The 19,881-nt window shown below is 33.4% G+C and overlaps 1 protein-coding gene across 1 annotated transcript in view; it reads left to right on the forward strand.

Moving 5' to 3' along the window:
- Positions 1 to 19,340, forward strand: part of LOC132735315 (serine-protein kinase ATM-like) — an 80,847-nt gene extending 61,507 nt beyond the window's left edge. Inside the window, exons 17-24 of the mRNA XM_060722255.1 lie at positions 7,516 to 7,598; positions 11,244 to 11,316; positions 12,005 to 12,165; positions 14,175 to 14,283; positions 15,317 to 15,487; positions 15,831 to 15,991; positions 16,793 to 17,045; positions 19,200 to 19,340. Coding sequence (XP_060578238.1) covers positions 7,516 to 7,598; positions 11,244 to 11,316; positions 12,005 to 12,165; positions 14,175 to 14,283; positions 15,317 to 15,487; positions 15,831 to 15,991; positions 16,793 to 17,045; positions 19,200 to 19,298 — 1,110 coding nt within the window. The 3' untranslated portion in view covers positions 19,299 to 19,340. The remainder of the gene's footprint in view (positions 1 to 7,515; positions 7,599 to 11,243; positions 11,317 to 12,004; positions 12,166 to 14,174; positions 14,284 to 15,316; positions 15,488 to 15,830; positions 15,992 to 16,792; positions 17,046 to 19,199) is intronic.
- The last annotated feature ends 541 nt before the right edge of the window (positions 19,341 to 19,881 follow it).

Below are 19,881 nucleotides of genomic sequence, written 5' to 3' on the forward strand. Positions count from 1 at the left end.
TTTGAAGATGGGCCATGTCTGGTCAAAAACTAGGTCACAGGAGCTAAAAATAGAAAAAGCTTGTTAATACTCTAGTGGCTGCAGTATTGATCCAAATATTCTGGAAATTTGTCAGGAAGGTTGTTTTGATTATATCTAGGTCAAGTTCGAAGATGGGTCATCTCCGATCAAAAACTAGGTCACAGGAGCTAAAAATAGAAAAAGGTTGTTAACACTCTAGGGGCTGCAGTTTTCATCCAAATATTCTGGAAATTTGTCAGGAAGGTTGTTTTGATTATATCTAAGTTAAGTTTGAAGATGGGTTATCTCTGGTCAAAAAGTAGGTCACAGGAGCCAAAAAAAAAAAAAAAAGCTTGTTAACACTCTAGTGGCTGCAGTTTTCATCCAAATATTCTGGAAATTTGTCAGGAAGGTTGTTTTGATTATATCTAGGTCAAGTTCGAAGATGAGTCATCTCCGGTCAAAAACTAGGTCACAGGAGCTAAAAATAGAAAAAGCTTGTTAACACTCTAGTGGCTGCAGTTTTCATCTAAATATTCTGGAAATTTGTCAAGAAGGTTGTTTTGATGATATCTAAGTCAAGTTCGAAGATGAGTCATCTCCGATCAAAAACTAGGTCACAGGAGCTAAAAATAGAAAAAGCTTGTTAACACTCTAGTGGCTGCAGTTTTCATCCAAATATTCTGGAAATTTGTCAGGAAAATTGTTTTGATGATTTCTAGGTCAAGTTTGAAGATGGGTTATCTCCGGTCAAAAACTAGGTCACAGGAGCTAAAAATAGAAAAAGCTTGTAAACACTCTAGTGGCTGAAGTAGTGATTCAAATATTCTGGAAATTTGTCAGGAAGGTTGTTTTGATGATTTTTGGGTCAAGATCAAAGATGGGTCATCTCAGGTAAAAAACTAGGTCACAGGAGCTAAAAATAGAAAAAGCTTGTTTACACTGTAGTGGCTGCAGTTTTGATTCAAATATTCTGGAAATTTGTCAGGAAGGTTGTTTTGATGATTTCTGGGTCAAGTGCTAAGATTGGTCATGTCCGGTCAAAAACTAGGTCACAGGAGCTAAAAATAGGAAAAGCTTTTTAACACAAGTGGCTGCAGTTTTGATCCAAATTTCCTGGAAATCGGTCAGGAAGATTGTTTTGATGATTTCTAGGTCAAGTTTGAATATGGGTTGTGTCCGGTCAAAAATTAGGTCACATTGCCCAAATATGGAAAAATCTTTATAACACACTGGAGGTCACATGTTTGACTCAGTTGTCATCAAACTTGGCCATGATGCTTGTTTAAGACATAATTTGCTTGGATGCAGTTGTGTCAGGTGAGCGATCCAGGGCCATCATGGCCCTCTTGTTTTGACAATTGGTTATTGATAGTGATTTGCCCTTGACCCTTTACAGACGAGCGTAAACACAACATGCAGTGGACCTGTTTCTTCTTCCCATGTTGAAAATTTTTGTTGCTTCGACGACAAATAGACTTAGAATATTTCATAATTATCAATATGGTAAATTGACCCATTATTAGGGACGGTACTGATATACTTCTCGTAAGAACTTCAACACATCGGGACTTCGACTCATGAAACCGTCTCAATTTAATTGACAAAATTTGGAGCTGTTGACTTACAGAAGGTGTAACATAAGAAATGGGCGGATGAACTCAACCAACTAACTTTATAATAGTAAATATATCCTGGGTGATTTATAATGATTTATCATGCCATCGGAAGTTGTTGGGACTGTTTATTTTCAAATACAGCAATAGACTTACTCTGGATTTCAGAATATTTTGGGTTTTCACAAGCTTATAAAGAACATATAGAGATAAAAATTGGGACTTTCATTTTAATACGACACATTGAGAAAATTTGACCAATCAAAAAATGACTCATAGAAGACTGTACATGTATAATATGTGTTTTAATATTCAGTTTATCAATATATATATATATAGCACAGTTTTACAATTTAGAATTACCGTAACACTTTACATACAATATCATTTTCACAAGTTTATATAGACATAATGAATTAAATTTAAACAAAGGAAAGAAAAACAAACTGTTATCTATTTGAATATGTTATGTGTATGTTCTATCACAATGTTCTATCAAAATGTTAAATTGTTCAATCCTCAAAGTCAGATTTCACACCAATAAAATATAATTAGCATTTCACAATATATATAACATAATCATGCATATTCATTTTGTTATTTAGCAGAATTGCATAAATTAATCATCATCAGTTTCTGGAAGGTTGTATTATTTATTTATTTATTCCAGTCTCATCTATATACAATATAATATAAAATACATGTATATAGCCATTCTATAAGAATTATAAGAGACTAAACATCTAAAACACTATAGCATACATAGTAAAACCAATATTAAGATTAAACATTACCATTGTTAGACAGCTGTTAAAATATTAGAATTATGTTTGTTTAAATGATAGCCAAATATCACCCACTGTGCACCTCTATGTGCTGAAGAACTTCCCTGCATTTCAATTTAATTGTGCCTAAAATGTTGGAAAAGGGTCTGAAATTTCAAAATGATTTTTCCACAGCTTTACAATGTTTCGCATATAAAATTATAATATCCTTTTGCAAGTAATATATGAAATGAACCCAGTTGTACAAATTCAATATAACAAATACCATACATGTGCATTGAGTACATCTCCAAAATAGAAGTATATTGATATTAAATTGCTTTGTTCAGATTGGTTGATAACCTGTCGCTTCTTTTGTTAAAAATTTGAATTGTAACTAATAGAATCAATTACGTGTGAATTGTTTCCAACAAAGCAGGCAATTAATTTAATGCTAACTTGTTATGATTGAAACATTTATTGTACTTTAATATTAATGCATGTAGTATTGTTTTGTCAGTTAACAATTAGTAGCTATTTCAAATCTAGATAAAATTATAGATCACTAGCATGTTATATTTATATTATAGATTCTATTATTATTATTTTTTTTGCATTTAATAAATGATTGTTTAAATTCAAACAAAACAAAATTCTCAATAAAAACAAAATATTGCTATCTCCAGTTAAATATGTAATATTCAACAATATTAGTAATAATGTTATAATAGTAATCAAAATGTAATCAATGATAACAGCAAAATTTAGCATGGTAATTCATTAAGTTACAATTACATGTGATCAAAAATGACTTCAATTACTTGAAAACATTTTTTTTATATGATTACAATTACTGATTACGATTACACCATACCTGTTTGACAGACTTTACATGTGTATAATTATGAAATGTTAAAAAATAAAAAAACATTGTACAGCAGTGTTCATACTAGAATGCAAGGAGTCCAGGACTGCAGGACGGTCAATTTTGTAACAAATCTAGATAATCAGGAGGTGGAGGTGCCGGACGTGCTGGAAGTTGTCTTGGAGAGACACTGGTATCTAAATTCTGGCTTATTTCATTCAATCTAGCTCTCCGTTCACGGTCAGCACTTTCATTATCACAAGGATATCTGTTTATAATTCTACCTGCATCGCTTATTGGTGCTTGGACAGGTGGTTGATTAAATCTCCATCTATCAGTTATTAGTCCTGAAACTGATCCTTGTCTCGAATACTCTGTTCCCATTCTTGTTCAGATTGTAAATAATGCTCCAAAGAATTTTAAAAACTTTATTAAAAACTTAAACACCTTTTACAGATCTTATTAAATTTAGCGAATTATCACTTTATCTATATTGTTGAGTCTTTTCTGCCACTGAAATACTGAATTTCTTTAAAGCCTCGGGCTTGTTCTGTAGCTTGAAAGTTTAAATTGTTTATGTTTTCTAAATAACAAAAATTCAATAAATTCAAATGTTAATGGCACTTTATATTTCCCTTCATTCAAAATCCCTGTTGGTGTTCTTTTTTGTACATTGTATATATTTTTCATTTACAAATGTATATACTGTTGATATTTAGTTCACATAATCATCAAGTATTGAAATCTTTTCGACAGACTCAGAAGAAATGACATAATACAATGTAATTGTTACCAAATACAATTTGGTTGGTTTACTTGCACCATGACTACACCAAGGTCAATATTAACAAAAGGCTGTAAAAATCAATTTAATATAATGCATGTTGGTGCACGATAATAGTCAAAAGACATTTGATAGAATTTAACAATTAAAAGAATAAACAAATGGTTGAATACAACAGCCGTTACAGAATGTATGTTTGACAGAAAAGAATATAATGTTGAATTTTGTCGAACTGTTTCGAAAACACTTCAAAAATAAAAGAATATACAAATGTAATTTGCTGTTCAATGGAAATAGAAAGTAGACAGTTAATTTGGGTGAACTTGATTATTTATTCTACTTCATTCTTATATATAATCAAATCGATGTTCAGTGTTTGTTATTTTCAGTGTTTGATATTCAGTGTCATGATTGTGTGCAGATGATTCCTTTAATGTCCTGTCACCCCTTGTAAGATCTATTTTTACGCCACTTTTGCCTTTACTGTATATTATAAATTGTTGTAAAGTTTTGCTTAAGCCTCTAGAGCTTGTAAAAAAACTTGGGTATCTTTTCACTTGAGCTTGTAAAAAACTTGGTATCTTTTCTGTTTTTCTGCTCTTTTTATTTAATAGCAAGCATATATTGATAACATTACAGTGAATTGTCATACTTACCTTAGAAATAGTGCATAATAACTGTGATTAGTTTTTAAATGCTCAAACTGAGGGAATATGTTCTACAGTATAGACTATATAAATCAAGTAGAGTAGCAATTGAACATAACAAAAAGAGTATAATGAGACACAATGTCAAAATAAAATGCACACCATTATTCAGTCAAGTGTCACTGGTTTAAATATTTTTGGATGGTCACTTTATCATTTGTCCATGCTATCATGGATATGCCCCTTATTTTAATAGACATCCGAAACTCAGCAAATGTTGGTTTTTCCCAGCTTATCAGTATGTAGGTACAAATAAACTTTTACCGTTATGGCTTCAGGGTGCAATACCCGTCACAATATATTATTCAACCTATTTTGCTTATTTTCAACGCTGTAACTGTAAAAGTTTGTTTGTACCTATGGATTAGCTTGGAAAAACCCAAATATTCTTAACTACTGTCCAACATTCTTGATCTCTGGTCCTTATAATCATCAATTAGCTTCTTTATCAGAAGAAGGACTGGAGTCTAAGTAAAGTGTATCATCATACAAGTTCTATGTTCAGCTGAATACATTGTATTACTTTGACAATTAGTTGAAAGTATTGAAGGTGCATGAAAAGAGAGTAATTCTTTAGGTTGTAAAAAGATTTAGGTGATAAACAGTATGCTTTTGCATAAGAATTATCATAATACCCCTATTTGTCAATATAAATGTAAACAGGTTAAATCAGGTAATGAAAGGAAAAGCGAATTTGAACTATAACCTGCGCTTGTTATTGCCAAACAGGATACACATTGAATTGTATAGGTTTGTAAGACATTGTACCAGGATTTTGTTTATCCACTGTGATTTACATTGTCCTTTATTTGAATGCAATAAATGGTAGGTTCCCATACAGCAATAAAAGACTGATATAATCATTATTGGATTGTTTGTTTAATAATTATATTGATTTGTATCTCATGAAAAGAACATACCAGGTTTATATCTGATAACATTCAAGTCAAGGATTCATAATATATATTTTATAAAACATGCGAAAATATTTGAATCTTGTTTTTAAGTTCACCTGAGTACAAACTGCTCAAAGTAGAATTTGTCCTTCATTTGTCAGTGCATGCATACTTCTGTTGCCAACTCTTTTTCCAAATGGCTTCTCTTCAGAAATCAGCAGGGTCAAATTTGATGAATTTTTCCTGGGATGTTCCTAGCATAAAGCTCTACTTAAATTGTTCAAATGGTTCTGCTCCATTGAATATCTGTGTCAGAAGGGCTAAAAATAGATTTTGAAAATTAAATCTTCAAAAATCTTCTTATCTAAAAGTCTTAGATATTTTGTGTGTAGCATCATCTAATGTAACGCTATAAACATTATTAGAATAATAGTTGTGGGGTCGAAATTGGCGTGGCCACAAAGTGGTCAAGGTGAGGTATAGTGATGGGGCTATGCCCCTTGTCCATCAACGTGAGTTGTGGTTGTCAACATTTAGGTTGTTAACACTCTAGCAGTCAAAGCCTTGTTTGGATCAAAATCAAAGTTTGTCTCAATGAAATACAGGTCAACTTCGAATATGGGCCATCTTGGGTTAAAAATTAGGTCACAGGAGCTAAAAATAGAAAAATCTTGTTAACTCTCAAATGGCTACTATTTTGATGCAAATATCCTGGAAATTTGTGAGGAATTAGTAGTTTTGATGATTTCTAGGTCAGGTGAAAATATGGGTCACTTGGGATCAAAAACTAGGTCACACAGCCCAAATACTGAAAAACTTTGTTAACTCACTAGAGGCTACTGTTTTGTTCCAAATATCCTGGAAATTGGTCAGAAAGGTTGTTTTGGTGATTTCTAGGTCAAGTTTAAATAAGGGTCACCTGTTGTCAAAAACTAAGTCTGACAGCACAAATATGGAGAAACCTTATATATAAGGTCCATCATGGTCCTCTTGTTTTTTATGCTCCCCAAAGGGAGAGCATATAGTGGCCACCTTGTCCATCTGTCTGTCCATCTCTCTGTCCGTCCGTTGTGATGTCCGGAGCATAACTTAAAAACCCTTGGAGATAATTTATTTATCTTACTTTATTGTTTTTTGTGCGTTAATCTTTCTGATAAATCGATAATTGTCTTAAATTTGTGAATAAGAATAAATCGGCATGTATTAATTGGCGCATTATGAAAGCATGGGAAGTGTCTATATTTGGTCTGAAAATATTTATTCCTTAGAAATTAGGCTCCATGTGATATTTACTGCGTTATAGTTAAATTTTGATTAAGAATGGTTTAAACCTTATCTAAAATTTTACCTCCCGTTAAAAAGACAAATGGTCAGTTGAGTCAGATAAAATGAGCAAAAGACAATCAAATTATGAATTTATTTCAAAAGTAAACATCTATATAGATTTACAGTAAAGAACAACAAAAAAAATGTTGACATAGTAATAAAAGTATTTTGAATTGTTGATTATTCCAAGCATAATTATTAGAGTAGTATAGCTTTGACGCAATCAATTTCCGATACGTATTATGTCAAAGTGGAATATTGGAACATATTTTGCAAAAAAGAATATTCGAATATATTTGAATATGGAAAATTGTCTTATTTTTTCCCAGCCCTACAATAATTTCTATTACACTGAAACTTCCCATGTGGATACACATTGATGAGTTCTACCTGTAACACTGATTTTGAGGTCAAAAGATAATAGGTTAAGTCATATTTTCTAGGTAGTTTACAAAATGCCAGGGCTTCAAGCCATCTGCACAAGAGGCCTACTTCATCATCATTTCTGGTCTTATTGGATTCAATAGATTTTATCATAAATTGTATGCTTTTTACAGTTGCAGCAGATTGTGATGTTACAAGCTGATACAGAGGAAACTATCCCTGAAAACAGTCTTCGCACCATGATTTCAGCAATAAGGTACACACTGTATGATATGTTTTTTCCTTAAGCTTTAAGTTGTATTGATATATCATAGTCTTGCAATCAATGCTAAGGGGCGTCCGTGGGCGAGTGGTTAAGGTCGTTGACTTATTACTTTCTTGGGTTACAAGCTGATGTAGGTGAAACTATCTCTGAAAACAGTCTTCGCACCATGATTTCAGCAATAAGGTACATACTGTATGATATGTTTTTTCCTTAGGCTTTAAGTTGTATTGATATATCATAGTCTTGTGATCAATGCAAAGGGGCGTCCGTGGGCGATTGGTAAAGGTTGTTGACTTCAAACCACTTGCCCCTTACCTTTGTAGGTTACAAGCTAATGTAGGGGAAACTATCCCTGAAAACAGTATTCACCGCATGATTTCACCAATAAGGCAAATTCTGTAGTATATGTTTATGATGTAAGTCTTAATGATAGCTTTTCTTTCCTGCTAAATTGATGGTGCAAAGTTTCCAAAAATTATGTAGGCATTTAGGGATATTTCAGGCTAGACTGTAGAGTACAGTAGACCATCTTACACACGACATCACAGCGGAATGAGCAGAGATGTTCACGCAGCACATCATGGTCACTGTACTTTCAGTATGACATCTTAGAACTCGTGCGCCTCGGTGTCAAGGGTTAAAGTCAATGACTTAAATCCCGTTACCTCTCTGGCGTGGGTGATCCCCGGAATGCTTTGTAGTTAGCGTCGAAAGGAACTAGTACTCGTGTAACTCTCCAGAAATGGTGGAAACCACCCCTATATACGGAAAACTGTTGAAAAGGCGTTAAAAATGAAACAAACAAACAGACCGAATAAGTACCAGACAAGCACAGAGAACACCATATGCTCGATCCATCAACAACCAATAAAGCCTTGAAAAGTTCACCAACTGACCGTCTGTGTGTAGCGTCAACAATAAAAAACCAACCAAACAAAAAAAAAGGATATTTGAGTCATGTCTTTAATTCCAAGCAATTTTTCAGCAACTATTTGACATTGAATACTTCAAGCAGCAATGAGTCACATTAATTCAAGAGGGACTTATCCTAGCATATATATCGACAAATATGTCATATCACTGTTTTAAGCAACCCTATTATTGAGAGAGCCATTTAAGGTATGAAGAAGAGCTATGTTGCAATCAAAACTGTATTGGTACGTTTTCAGGGATAGGTTACCTACCGTCGCTCGTGCCGCCGTCCGTCCGCACTCTCGAATAGGGATAGGGGCCAATCTAACTGAAACAGACCAAAAGGAACAAAGAGTTCATTCCGAACAAATAGGCCAATGCCCTTCATAAACCAAATAGAACATAACAAACAGAATGACCCTAAATTCCAAATTCCGGACCGAGACACGGCCGTTTAGAATCGTGCTGCGATCTCAGTGACCTGTCATGTTAATCCACAAAAACTGTGATCCGCGAAAAACTTGAAAAAGTACTGAAAATATTTTATGAAACTTGTTATATAGATGGCAGTATGGAGATTATGCACGTCTTTTTCTTTTCTTCCTATGTTGAAAAATTCTGGTTGCTATGGCAACAAATAGGCTGAAAATATGGCAAATTTTACACATAACTGGATCCAGTGATAACGCAAAAAGTACTGGAAATATTTTTATGAAACTTGACATAGTTGGGTAGATGGCAGTCTTGGGATTATGCACGTCTTTTTTCTTTTCTTCCTCTGTTGAAAATTCTGGGTTGCTATGGCAACAAATAGGCTGAAAATATGGCAAATTTTACACATAAACTGGATCCAGTGAATAAAAGCAAAAAGAACTGGAAATATTTTTATGAAACTTGACATATGGGTCGATGGCAGTCTGGGATTATGCACGTCTTTCTTTTCTTCCTATGTTGAGAATTCTGGTTGCTATGGCAACACATAGACTGAAAATATGGCAAATTTTACACATAAACTGAATCCAGTGATAACTCAAAAAGTACTGGAAATATTTTTTATGAAACTTGACATATGGGTAGATAGCAGTCTTGAGATTATGCATGTCTTATCTGTTCTTCCTATTTTGAAAAAATATCAGTTGTCCTTGGCAACAAATAGGCTTAAAACATGGCAAATATAACAATATTTGTGATTAGTCAAAAAGAGCTGAAATTTTTTATGAAATTGCATCTTTAATTCAAGAGTTATCTCCTCTTTAAGAATTTTGCTTTTAAAATGTTATATTTTTGGTAACAGGGATGTTTTCAAATATTAACTTTAGAGTGTCCTTCAGACTCCGTCTGTCTGTCTGTTCATAAAAACTGTTTCCTGTGATCACTTTTAAAGAACTTTTCCAACAAGTTTTTACTTAAAATAGAGAAAAATTGAAACATTATAATGCCAATGGCCTCTCAGAATGTGATAGCTTTAACCGAGGGACTATGGAGTTGCAATACGTATGAAATTTCTTGTTATAAAATAAATCAATTTCTCTACACAGAAGCTGTGTCGATGTCACGACGACAGGAAGTTGTAACGTCATCTGAACTATTAAGACTGTCCCCCCATTTACTGAAATAACAACAACCTCCAGTCAACGAGAAGCAGAAGAATCAGTCTTCACCTCATCAGCTTTCTGGTATAACTTACCCTGATTTGAATTTTAAATACGTTCATGGATAATTTAGATAATCACAAAATAAATGTAATTGAGAGTATGTGGATTTAAAGAAAAAACTATCTCCTATTTCATAAAAGTTCCATCTGAAGAATATAGGATGTACATGTACAGGGATCCATCCTTCAGAGTGTTGTCCAAGCCATATCCAGCTTATATAAAGCAACTGATCAGAAGCAGTTGTAATCACTCTGACACAAATGCTCCACATAAAATTAATGTAGTGTGTGAATTAACAGGCTCAAATCAAGGTTCAGTTTCAGTCAACAGAAATTGAATATCAAGAGCCAAAATTATAAATGCAAAAAAAGCAGGATTTAAGTAATACACATTATCAACCATTGCACAGTGTGCACAAGAATTCAGATCCCATCGCGTAAGGGTCACACTGAAGATGGCAAGTAATAAAAACATGAAAAATGTTTGACAATTGTGGTCTTTAATTTAGGATTGATATCACAAATGTTCACAATCATGGGACTGAGTATTGCGATAATTTGCATAATTCAGGTCAATAATATGCAAGGTCAAGGCCAGCAGAGAAGATCAAATGTAAAGATTTTGTCTGGACTACACATAGCGAGATTGTTGTTTTATAAATGTTCAAAATTGTTGGGCATAATTGTGCAAAAATTCAGGTCGCTATGGCCAAGGTCAAGGTCAGATTCAGAGATCAAATGCCATTTAAGAAATGGAAAATGTGACCATTTAGTCATCATGAATTGTAGGATTTTAAACTAAATGTTCACTGTGGGACGGGCAAATTTTCTTTTGTTTATAATTTCGAAAATTGTAAGTGGTTTTTATGAATTTAAAAAAGACATTAGTATGACAAACAACCCCATGTCATAAGGTCAATTTTCAAAATCATTATTTCTTTAGTCCATAGTAACATTAAATGATTGATTTTAAAGAATGCTGTCCGCTATTCTAAAGAAAAAAAAGTTAATCATACTCTTATATGTTAAACAGTGTTTAACGAAGTGTTGTATTACATGTACTTACATAGGAAGCTACAAGAAGAGAGTTACACATCTGATGTGAGGAGCTGTATTGCTAAAGCCATGGAAACTCTTGCACAGGTTAGTAAATTCAGGAAATTCTCTTGACTGGTTGACTATATTATTGTTCATATTATTGTTCTTCAGTAATGTTTTGATATCATGTAACATAGCTAATGTTATATTTTGAATTTCAAGTAGTGCTTATATGTTTTTTGTAACCTTTGTATTTTCTCATATGGAGCTTTAGGATAGTTCTCAATCTGTGTGTGTGTGTGTCCATCCATCAACTATCAGAACCCGATATAAGGATTATGGTGCCTTTTTATATAAAGCCGAAAAAAGGAAAACAAAAATGGGCAGTGGTGTTCTTTTTTGACATAGCAAAATAACTAACAAAATGGCCCTTTATTGTATTTTCAGCTGCATGTCTGTGCATTTGTCAAGCTGTCTGCATAAAATAAAAAGGTAGTTGTGTTAGTTATGGACTTCAATTGTTATGCATTTGACATCTGTGGCTTTGTTACCACGTTAATGTATTCTGGAACCATTTATTGAAGATAAATGGTGGAATGGAGATAATTCTTATTGAACAATTGGAAATATTGCATTTCACATTGGTTAAACCACCAAATAAAATTAATAAAACAAGCATTTAGTGCAAAAACAAGTTTTCTTACATTTTGTTGTAGATCCAACATACTTATTTATAGAAATAATTGTTTTTTGTACATTTTGTAATAGAAAATTTAATGTTATTGTTATTCAGTATGACCCAGATTGTAAGTGGTCACGTTTTCCATCAGACCAGGACGAAGATAGCCCCTCATCTCAGGATGAGACTGGTTCCAGTCCTGCTAATAGACTGGTTGACTGTGCAGGGGATATGTGCCATAATGTCAGAATGCAGACTGTGTCTGCTATATACAAGTAAGATGATTTACCCAGATATATAAACTAATTAATTGTTCTTCTGTTTTTGTGCCCCCACTTTAGTGGCGGGCATTTAGATTCACCCTTTTCCGTCTGTCCGTCCGTTCTCTTTTGTGTTGCATGTAACTCAAAAGGTTATTGACCTAGAGTCATGAAACTTGACAGGAATGTTGATCAGCATGTGCAGTTGTGCACCTGGGTATTTTGGTCTGGATTTATTCAGTATTATTAGAGTTATTGCCCTTGACTTAGTAAAAATTTGCAATTTTCAACTTGTGTCGCATGTAACTCAAAAAGTATTTGACCTAGAGTCATGAAACTTTACAGGAATGTTGATCAGCATATGTAGTTGTGCACCTGGGTATTTTTGTTGGGATTTATTTAGTATTTTTAGAGTTATTGCCCTTGACTTAGTAAAATTTTGCAATTTTCAACTTGTTTAGCATGTAACTCAAAAAGGATTTGACCTAGAGTCATGAAACTTTACAGGAATGTTGATCAGCATGTGTAATTGTGCACCTGGGTATTTTTGTCTAGATTTATTTAGTATTTTTAGAGTTATTGCCCCTTGACTTAGTAAAATTTTGCAATTTTCAACTTGTGTCGCAAGTTACTCAAAAAGGATTTGACATAGAGTCATAAAACTTTACAGGAATGTTGCTCAGCATATGTTGTTGTGCACCTTGAGTTTCGCTTGTGGATTTATCCAGTATTTATAGAGTTATTTCCCTTGACTTAGTAAAAACCGTTTCATTATGTTTTGTTATTTGTTCCTTGAGTGCTTGAGCTAAAATCAACCAACTTTACAGGAATAATGATCAACATCACTAAATTACAGGAAAAATGATCAACATCACTGTAAAGCTATGCATCTGGGACTTTGCATGTGGATTTTTTTCAGTTTTGTTAGAGTTATTGCCCTTGACTTACAGTAGTATAATTTTGCAATTTTCAACATGTTCATGCATAACTCAAAAAGTATTTGACTTGTAGGCCTGAAAGTTTACAAGAATGTTGGTCAGCATGTATACTTACGCACCTTGGGGTTTGCTTGTTGATTTATTCAGTATTTGTAAAGTTCTTGCCCTTTACTAAGTAAAAGATTTTTAGTTTTCAACTTGTGGCACATGTAGTTCAAAAATATTTGACCTAGAGTCATAAGATTGACAAACCAGTTGGGTGTGTGGGCACCCGTGTCCTATGGACACATTTCCAGTTTATGCTGAATTTAACACAGTTTTGTGGGTGACATCCTAGGGTTGATCCTTTGGACTGGCTTACCTTGATAACTAACCAGTAATTATCAATTTCTCTGTGAGTGACTGACTACTATTCCAACATGATTTTTTAGTGAATGGTAACAGACATTGACTATTAGATTCAATGTCTCAGATCAGTTGACAAAAAGAAATTAAACCATAACGGAGGATTGTGAATAAAGTTTTATGAATACAGAGCCCTACCTACTGAGATGAACAGGCAGACCTATTATTGAAACCATCGTAAAAAGTGCTAAAACAAGAAAGTTATATGAATAAATTTACACAATTATTTCAAATGAATTAGTTGTGGATTGGTTTCTATTAATCATCGATATAAATTAACATAGTTTTAACTTCAATTATGCAATTAATATCAATTAATGTTATAGCCATGTTATCTGTGGTCAAGCTGTTAAGATTGTTTTACTTCAAAGGACTTGCCACTCACTGATGTGGGTTTGAATCTTGTCGTGCGAGGGAGCTATCCAACTAGATTATGAAACATCAGTGCTTCTACTCGGGTGCCCAGTCATGCCTGAAATAATGCAAAAAGGGGCCTCTGAAATGTTTCTCATCTAGTTAAGCTGGAAAGTCACTATGTGACTTTTACAGTGTAGGTTTGAATTGTTGACTTATTCTTATTAATATTTTACATATTTTCTTCATAGAGCAAACAGGTGTTACTATATTAAAAGAAGATTTTGTGATAAGAATGATAAAAAAGTAGCATTCTCTGTTTATTAGATTGTTTGTTGACATGAACACAGTAGGCAAGCAACCATTAGACAGGAATAAGCAGCATCAAGTATTTTCTCAGCTCTTCATAGTGTTAAATGATTCTCTAGAACTTCAGGTAAGTTTATTATGTGAATTACAGTGGCTGGTTGTGTCTGATATAACAGTGACTGGTTGTGTCTGATATATGGTAACCGTGGCAGGTTGTGTCTGATATATACTAACAGTGGCTGGTTGTTTCTGATATATACTAACAGTGGCTGGTTTTGTCTGATGTATATACTAACAGTTGCTTTTGTGTCTGATATATATGTACTAACAGTGGCTGGTTGTGTCTGATATATAGTAATAATGACTTGTTGTGTCTGATATATGGTAACCGTGTCTGATTTATACTAACAGTGGCTGGTTGTGTCTGATATTTAGTAACAGTGACTGGTTGTGTCTGATATATAGTAACAGTGACTGGTTGTGTCTGATTTATACTAACAGTGGCTGGTTGTGTCTGATATTTGCTAACAGTGACTGGTTGTGTCTGGTATATAGTAACAATGACTGGTTGTGTCTGATATATACTAACTGTCTGATTTTGTCTTAGATATGGTAACCGTGACTGGATGTGTCTGATTTATACTAAAAGTGGCTTTTTCAGTGTCTAATATATAGTAACAGTGCCTGGTTGTGTCTGATATTAGGTATGAATTGACACCTGAAGCCTTTTGTCACTAAAGACAAACCTTGCATTTCTCTATAATTCTAACAAAGAAATACTGTATAATCGGACTTCTATTGTAATTAGAGTATAGCTGAAATCTACAAAAAAAGATGAAGTTAGAAAAGGGGAAAATACATAAACAATAACATAATTATGAATTTGCTTTAAAGTTTATCACTCATGTATTATGTGAAAATAAGTTATGATGTTATAAGGTAAGAAAGGAATTATTACAAAATTTGTGTCTTTGAAGTTTTGTGCATAAAGGAGAAAATAACAGATTAATATTTTAAGAAAGAAAAACAACATAAAGCAAAAAATCGGTACGATTTAGTGACCATAATTTTTTGATCGAGAAAGTTTGTACCTTTATAAGAAAGGAAAGTTAACATAATTTTCATCCCATATATTTCATAGTAATAATTTTGTCATACAGGGAAAATTATCGCCAGAACGTCTAGAAGATGAGAGACAAACCAGGATAGCAGATATGCTGATTGCTCTAGGTACAGTTATATGTTCAAGTCCCGTCTGTGAGAAGCTGGTTGTATTCTCACTGATGCAGTTTATCAAGGAGAAAGATGTTCCTGTAGACATGGTTATTAAAGTAAGTGATATGTAGTGTAGTTGCACTAGCAGCTATCTTTGTTTTCTTTGATTTTATGCTCCTGTGTGAATTCTTGAAAATGTGGTGAAATGAAAATTAAATTTTACCTGTTTACCTGATGCATATGTGAAATGGAGTTGCCTTGTTTTGAATTTGAAACATTGTATTTAAAGTTTTAAGTTCAATATTTGTGGTTGGTTCCAGAAACAGATTAAAAAGTGTTTCTATAAGCTTTAAACTTTCAACACTTTTGAAATAAAATAAATTCTGTATAAACTAAATATATTTCATGTAATATCAGCTTACTAAGGATTTCAAACTTTACTTTATGTTGATTTTTCAGATTCTTCAGAAGGTTTCTAGGATTTTAGGATACAAGACACATGCTAAGTATACTGAAAGTTACTTCTCTTTCTGTCTACACAAATGGCTACAGTCAGGGTGGCATGTGTCAGAGTTTCCGTACAAATTGTTGGGCAGTGAAAATATTGGACAGTTTTACAGGTACAAGAGCCGTTAATTCTTGTTCGATTAATTTCATTTATTTCTTTGTGAAATGAATAACCAGTTTTTCATATGATTGTTATATATCTTGATGTAAAAATTACATTTGTATGAGTAAAGATGGTGATATTATGTTAACTTGAACTAAGGCTGGTCTTACTGTAATACTGTAATGCTTTCCGGCCAAAAAATACTAACATCAACCTATATCGTAGCAAATCTCGTTATTTTTCAGAATATTATTTTTTGAAAATCTTGGGCATTAGATTATTTACAATCACGCATCCTTTATTGCTATGTACTAAATTATCGCTATGTACTCAATGGTTAAAAACTATTCAATACCGAAGATTTTGAAAAATAGCATTTCGGAAATGCCCATTTTAATACAATATTGACCAATGTTAGAATTTTTTTGGTGGGAAAGCATAATACAGTAAGACTACCTAAATGCTGTTAATCGAAAAATGACATAATGGATTGAAAAACTTTTTTCAGATATAGAATGTGTTATTTGTATAAATATTTGAACAAGCAGTGTTTGGGGGTGGGGGGGGGGATAAGTTTTTACTATTGCTTCTTTGGTATTTGAATAGAATAAAAATTTGAATTTTTTCAAAACTTAATATTGGTAATTGAATTAAACTGCAGCATAATTAAATAATTTATTGCTAGTAAAAGCATGCCCCTTTTCTTACTTCCTGCTTAGCTGATATGTATCAAATTAAAAAATATTTATGTCAGTAGATTGGTATGCTTTGGAAAAAGATGTCTTAAATTTTTTATTTCATTACTCTTCAGGAAGTATTTAAACAGCATTATAGCAGAGTTAGTTTTCATTCAAGACATGGACAGTGTAGAAATCATAGGCTCAAATCTTGGTATTTCACCAAAAGACTTGTTAAAGAACAGCATACCTTATACAGTGGTTCATATCCTACCAGTGTTTGCTGCTAGTAAACAACTGGGGCAGACGGATGATTCCGGAATAAAGAAGAAAATTGGTCGTGCTACAGCTTGCTATAATCTACTCACCAAAGAATTGTCAGAAGAGGTAAATTTTGTTATCTTTTTAATGTGAAGTCCATTTATCAAGTGATTACTTGAATGTGCAGCTGGTTTATTAAGCAATAAGTTGAATGCGAAGCCAGCATATAAAGTGATTAGTTGAATGTGAAGCCCATTTATCAAGCAATTAGTTGAATGAGAAGCCCGTTTATCAAGCAATTAGTTGAATGAGAAGCCCGTTTATCAAGCGATTAGTTGCATGCGAAGCCCATTTATCAAGCAATTGTTGAATGAGAAACCTGTTTATCAATGGCTTAGTTGAATGTGAAGCCCGTTTATCAAGCAATTAGTTGAATGAGAAGCCTGTTTATCAAGCAATTAGTGGAATGCAGAGCCTGTTTATCAAGCAATGTGTTGAATGCCAAGCCAGTTTATAAAGCGATTAGTCGAATGCAAAGCCCATTTACCAAGGGCTTAGTTGAATGCAGTCAGTTTATCAAGTGATTAGTTGAATGCAAAGCCAGTTTATCAAGCTGTAAGTTAGCAACCCTTTAGCAAGCAATAAGTTGAATGAGAAGCAAGTTTATCAAGCAAGTAGTTGAATATAAAGTTTGTTTCTCAAGTGATTTGTTGAATGTGAATTAAGTTTTTCAAGTAATAAGCTAAGGTCATTTTCCTGGTACATTTGCTGATACATTCACATTTGTGTTTATTTTTAATGGGGAATAACACAATTTTGAGTATTTGTATGTGATATTTAATTGTTTATTCTTTATCCCACAAACACAGATTTGTAGAGAAATTTTTCTTTGTAGTTTTATACCTTCTTTTTGTTTTGTTTTTGCATGGCTGACAAAAAAACAACAACAAAAAAACAACCAAATTCTGGCTTAGTCGTGTTTTTTAGCTCGACTTTTCTATGAAAAGGGGAGCTATCCTACTCGCCCCGGCGTCGGCGTCACACCTTGGTTAAGTTTTTCGTACCACCCCACTTTATTTCAGAAGTATTACAAGTATGGCTTTGAAACTTACCATACTTGTTCACCATCATAACCTCCATCTACAGACAAGAGTACATAACTCTGTCAAGGTTTTTGACAGAATTATGGCCCTTTTTTGACTTAGAAAGTGTATTGAGCTTGGTTAAGTTTTTTGTACCACCTCACTTTATTTCAAAACCATTGGAGGTATTGCTTTGAAACTGACCATACTTGTTTACCATCACGACCTTCATCAACAGACAAGAGGACATAACTCTGTCAAGGTTTTTGACAGAATTATGCCCCTTTTTGACTTAGAAAATACATTGAATATGGGTAAAATCCACTTATTGCCTTAACCCTTTGAGATATTGCTTTGAAACTTTTAATGCTATTTCACATCATTACCCCCATCTGTACGCAAGAGAAGGTAACTCTGTCAAGGATTTGTTTTAAAAATTAAGGCCTTTTATCGACTTTGAATCTTGGTTAAGTTTTTAGTACCAGTCCACTTTTTGACTGAACTGTTTGAGATATTAATTTGAAAGTTGGAATACTTGTTTACAATCATGATTCCCAAACATGTCCAGGAGAAGGTAATTCTGTCAAAGATTTTATTTGAATTATGGCCCTTAACTGTCAATGTTTTGTATTATAGGCAAGCACTAAAAAACTTAAAAAATCTAAAAAAATTCATTCCTATCCACTTGTTCACTTTACCATAAATTATGTCATATAAACATTGCTGTAATATTCAAGGGTATCAAACAACTAGTTCACTTTAAAAATACAGAGATTCTTGTATTGCCTTTTACTGCAAAAACTTTTTTTATTGGCAAGCAATAAAAAAGTCGAGCGCGCTGTCTTACGGACAGCTCTTGTTTTTTTTTTTTTAACCTTTTACCTTGCTGGCAACTCGGGAGAAACATGGTACTAACGATCATACATGAACAATTTTGTTGAAAACTTCTTAATGCACAAAATCAATTTTGAGACCACTTCACAAAACTCATTGATATACATGTAGTTGCCACATCTAGGTCATTTAATCAATACTTGCCACTTGTAACTGTGTATTTGAATTCTCTCAAGGATGATAGCCCTTATTTAAAGCTGTGAAAGATTTCAAACTTTCTTACTGTTGTTGATGGTTTGACTTTATCCCTGTAATTGACAAAATGGAAACAAAATAAAAATTTTAAAGTATATTTACCCTGTAGGTTGTAGATAGGCAGATTGTTAACAGTTTGGATGAGATTGTAGCCAATCTTCTTATGTGTTTGTATGATACAGAAGCTGATACTGGCAATATCAGGTAAGTTTTCCTCATAAGCTCTTAATCTCAAAGTGTACTGCATATGTTGTCAACATAAACACTTCATCTCTGTTTATTGGGTAAGTTTTCCTCCTTATGCGGTGGGAATGTTTCTCAACTTCATTTTTAGCTCACCTGTCACAAAGTGACAGGGTGAGCTTTTGTGATCGCTTTTCGTCCGGCGTCCGTCCGTCCGTCGTCCGTCCGTCGTCCGTCGTCCGTCCGTAAACTTTTGCTTTAAATGACATCTCCTCATAAACCACTGAGCCAATTTCATCCAAACTTCACAGGAATGTTCCTTTGGTGGTCACCTTTAAAAATTGTTCAAAGAATTTAATTCCATGCAGAACTCTGGTTGCCATGGCAACCGAAAGAAAAATCTTTAAATATCTTCTTTTAAACAACCCTAAGAGCTAGAGCTTAGATATTTGGCATGAAACATCTTCTAATGAGTGTCTACCAAGTTTGTTCAAATAAAAGCCCTGGGGTCAAAATTGGCCCCGCCCCCGGGGGGTCATTGATTTTCCCTATATGCATATAGTAAAACTTAAAAGATCTTCTTTTAAAGAACTGTAAGAGCTAGAGCT

The sequence above is a fragment of the Ruditapes philippinarum genome, unplaced genomic scaffold, assembly GCF_026571515.1.
Source record: "Ruditapes philippinarum isolate M1 unplaced genomic scaffold, ASM2657151v2 ctg3764_1_1_1_1, whole genome shotgun sequence".
NCBI classification, from domain to species: domain Eukaryota; kingdom Metazoa; phylum Mollusca; class Bivalvia; order Venerida; family Veneridae; genus Ruditapes; species Ruditapes philippinarum.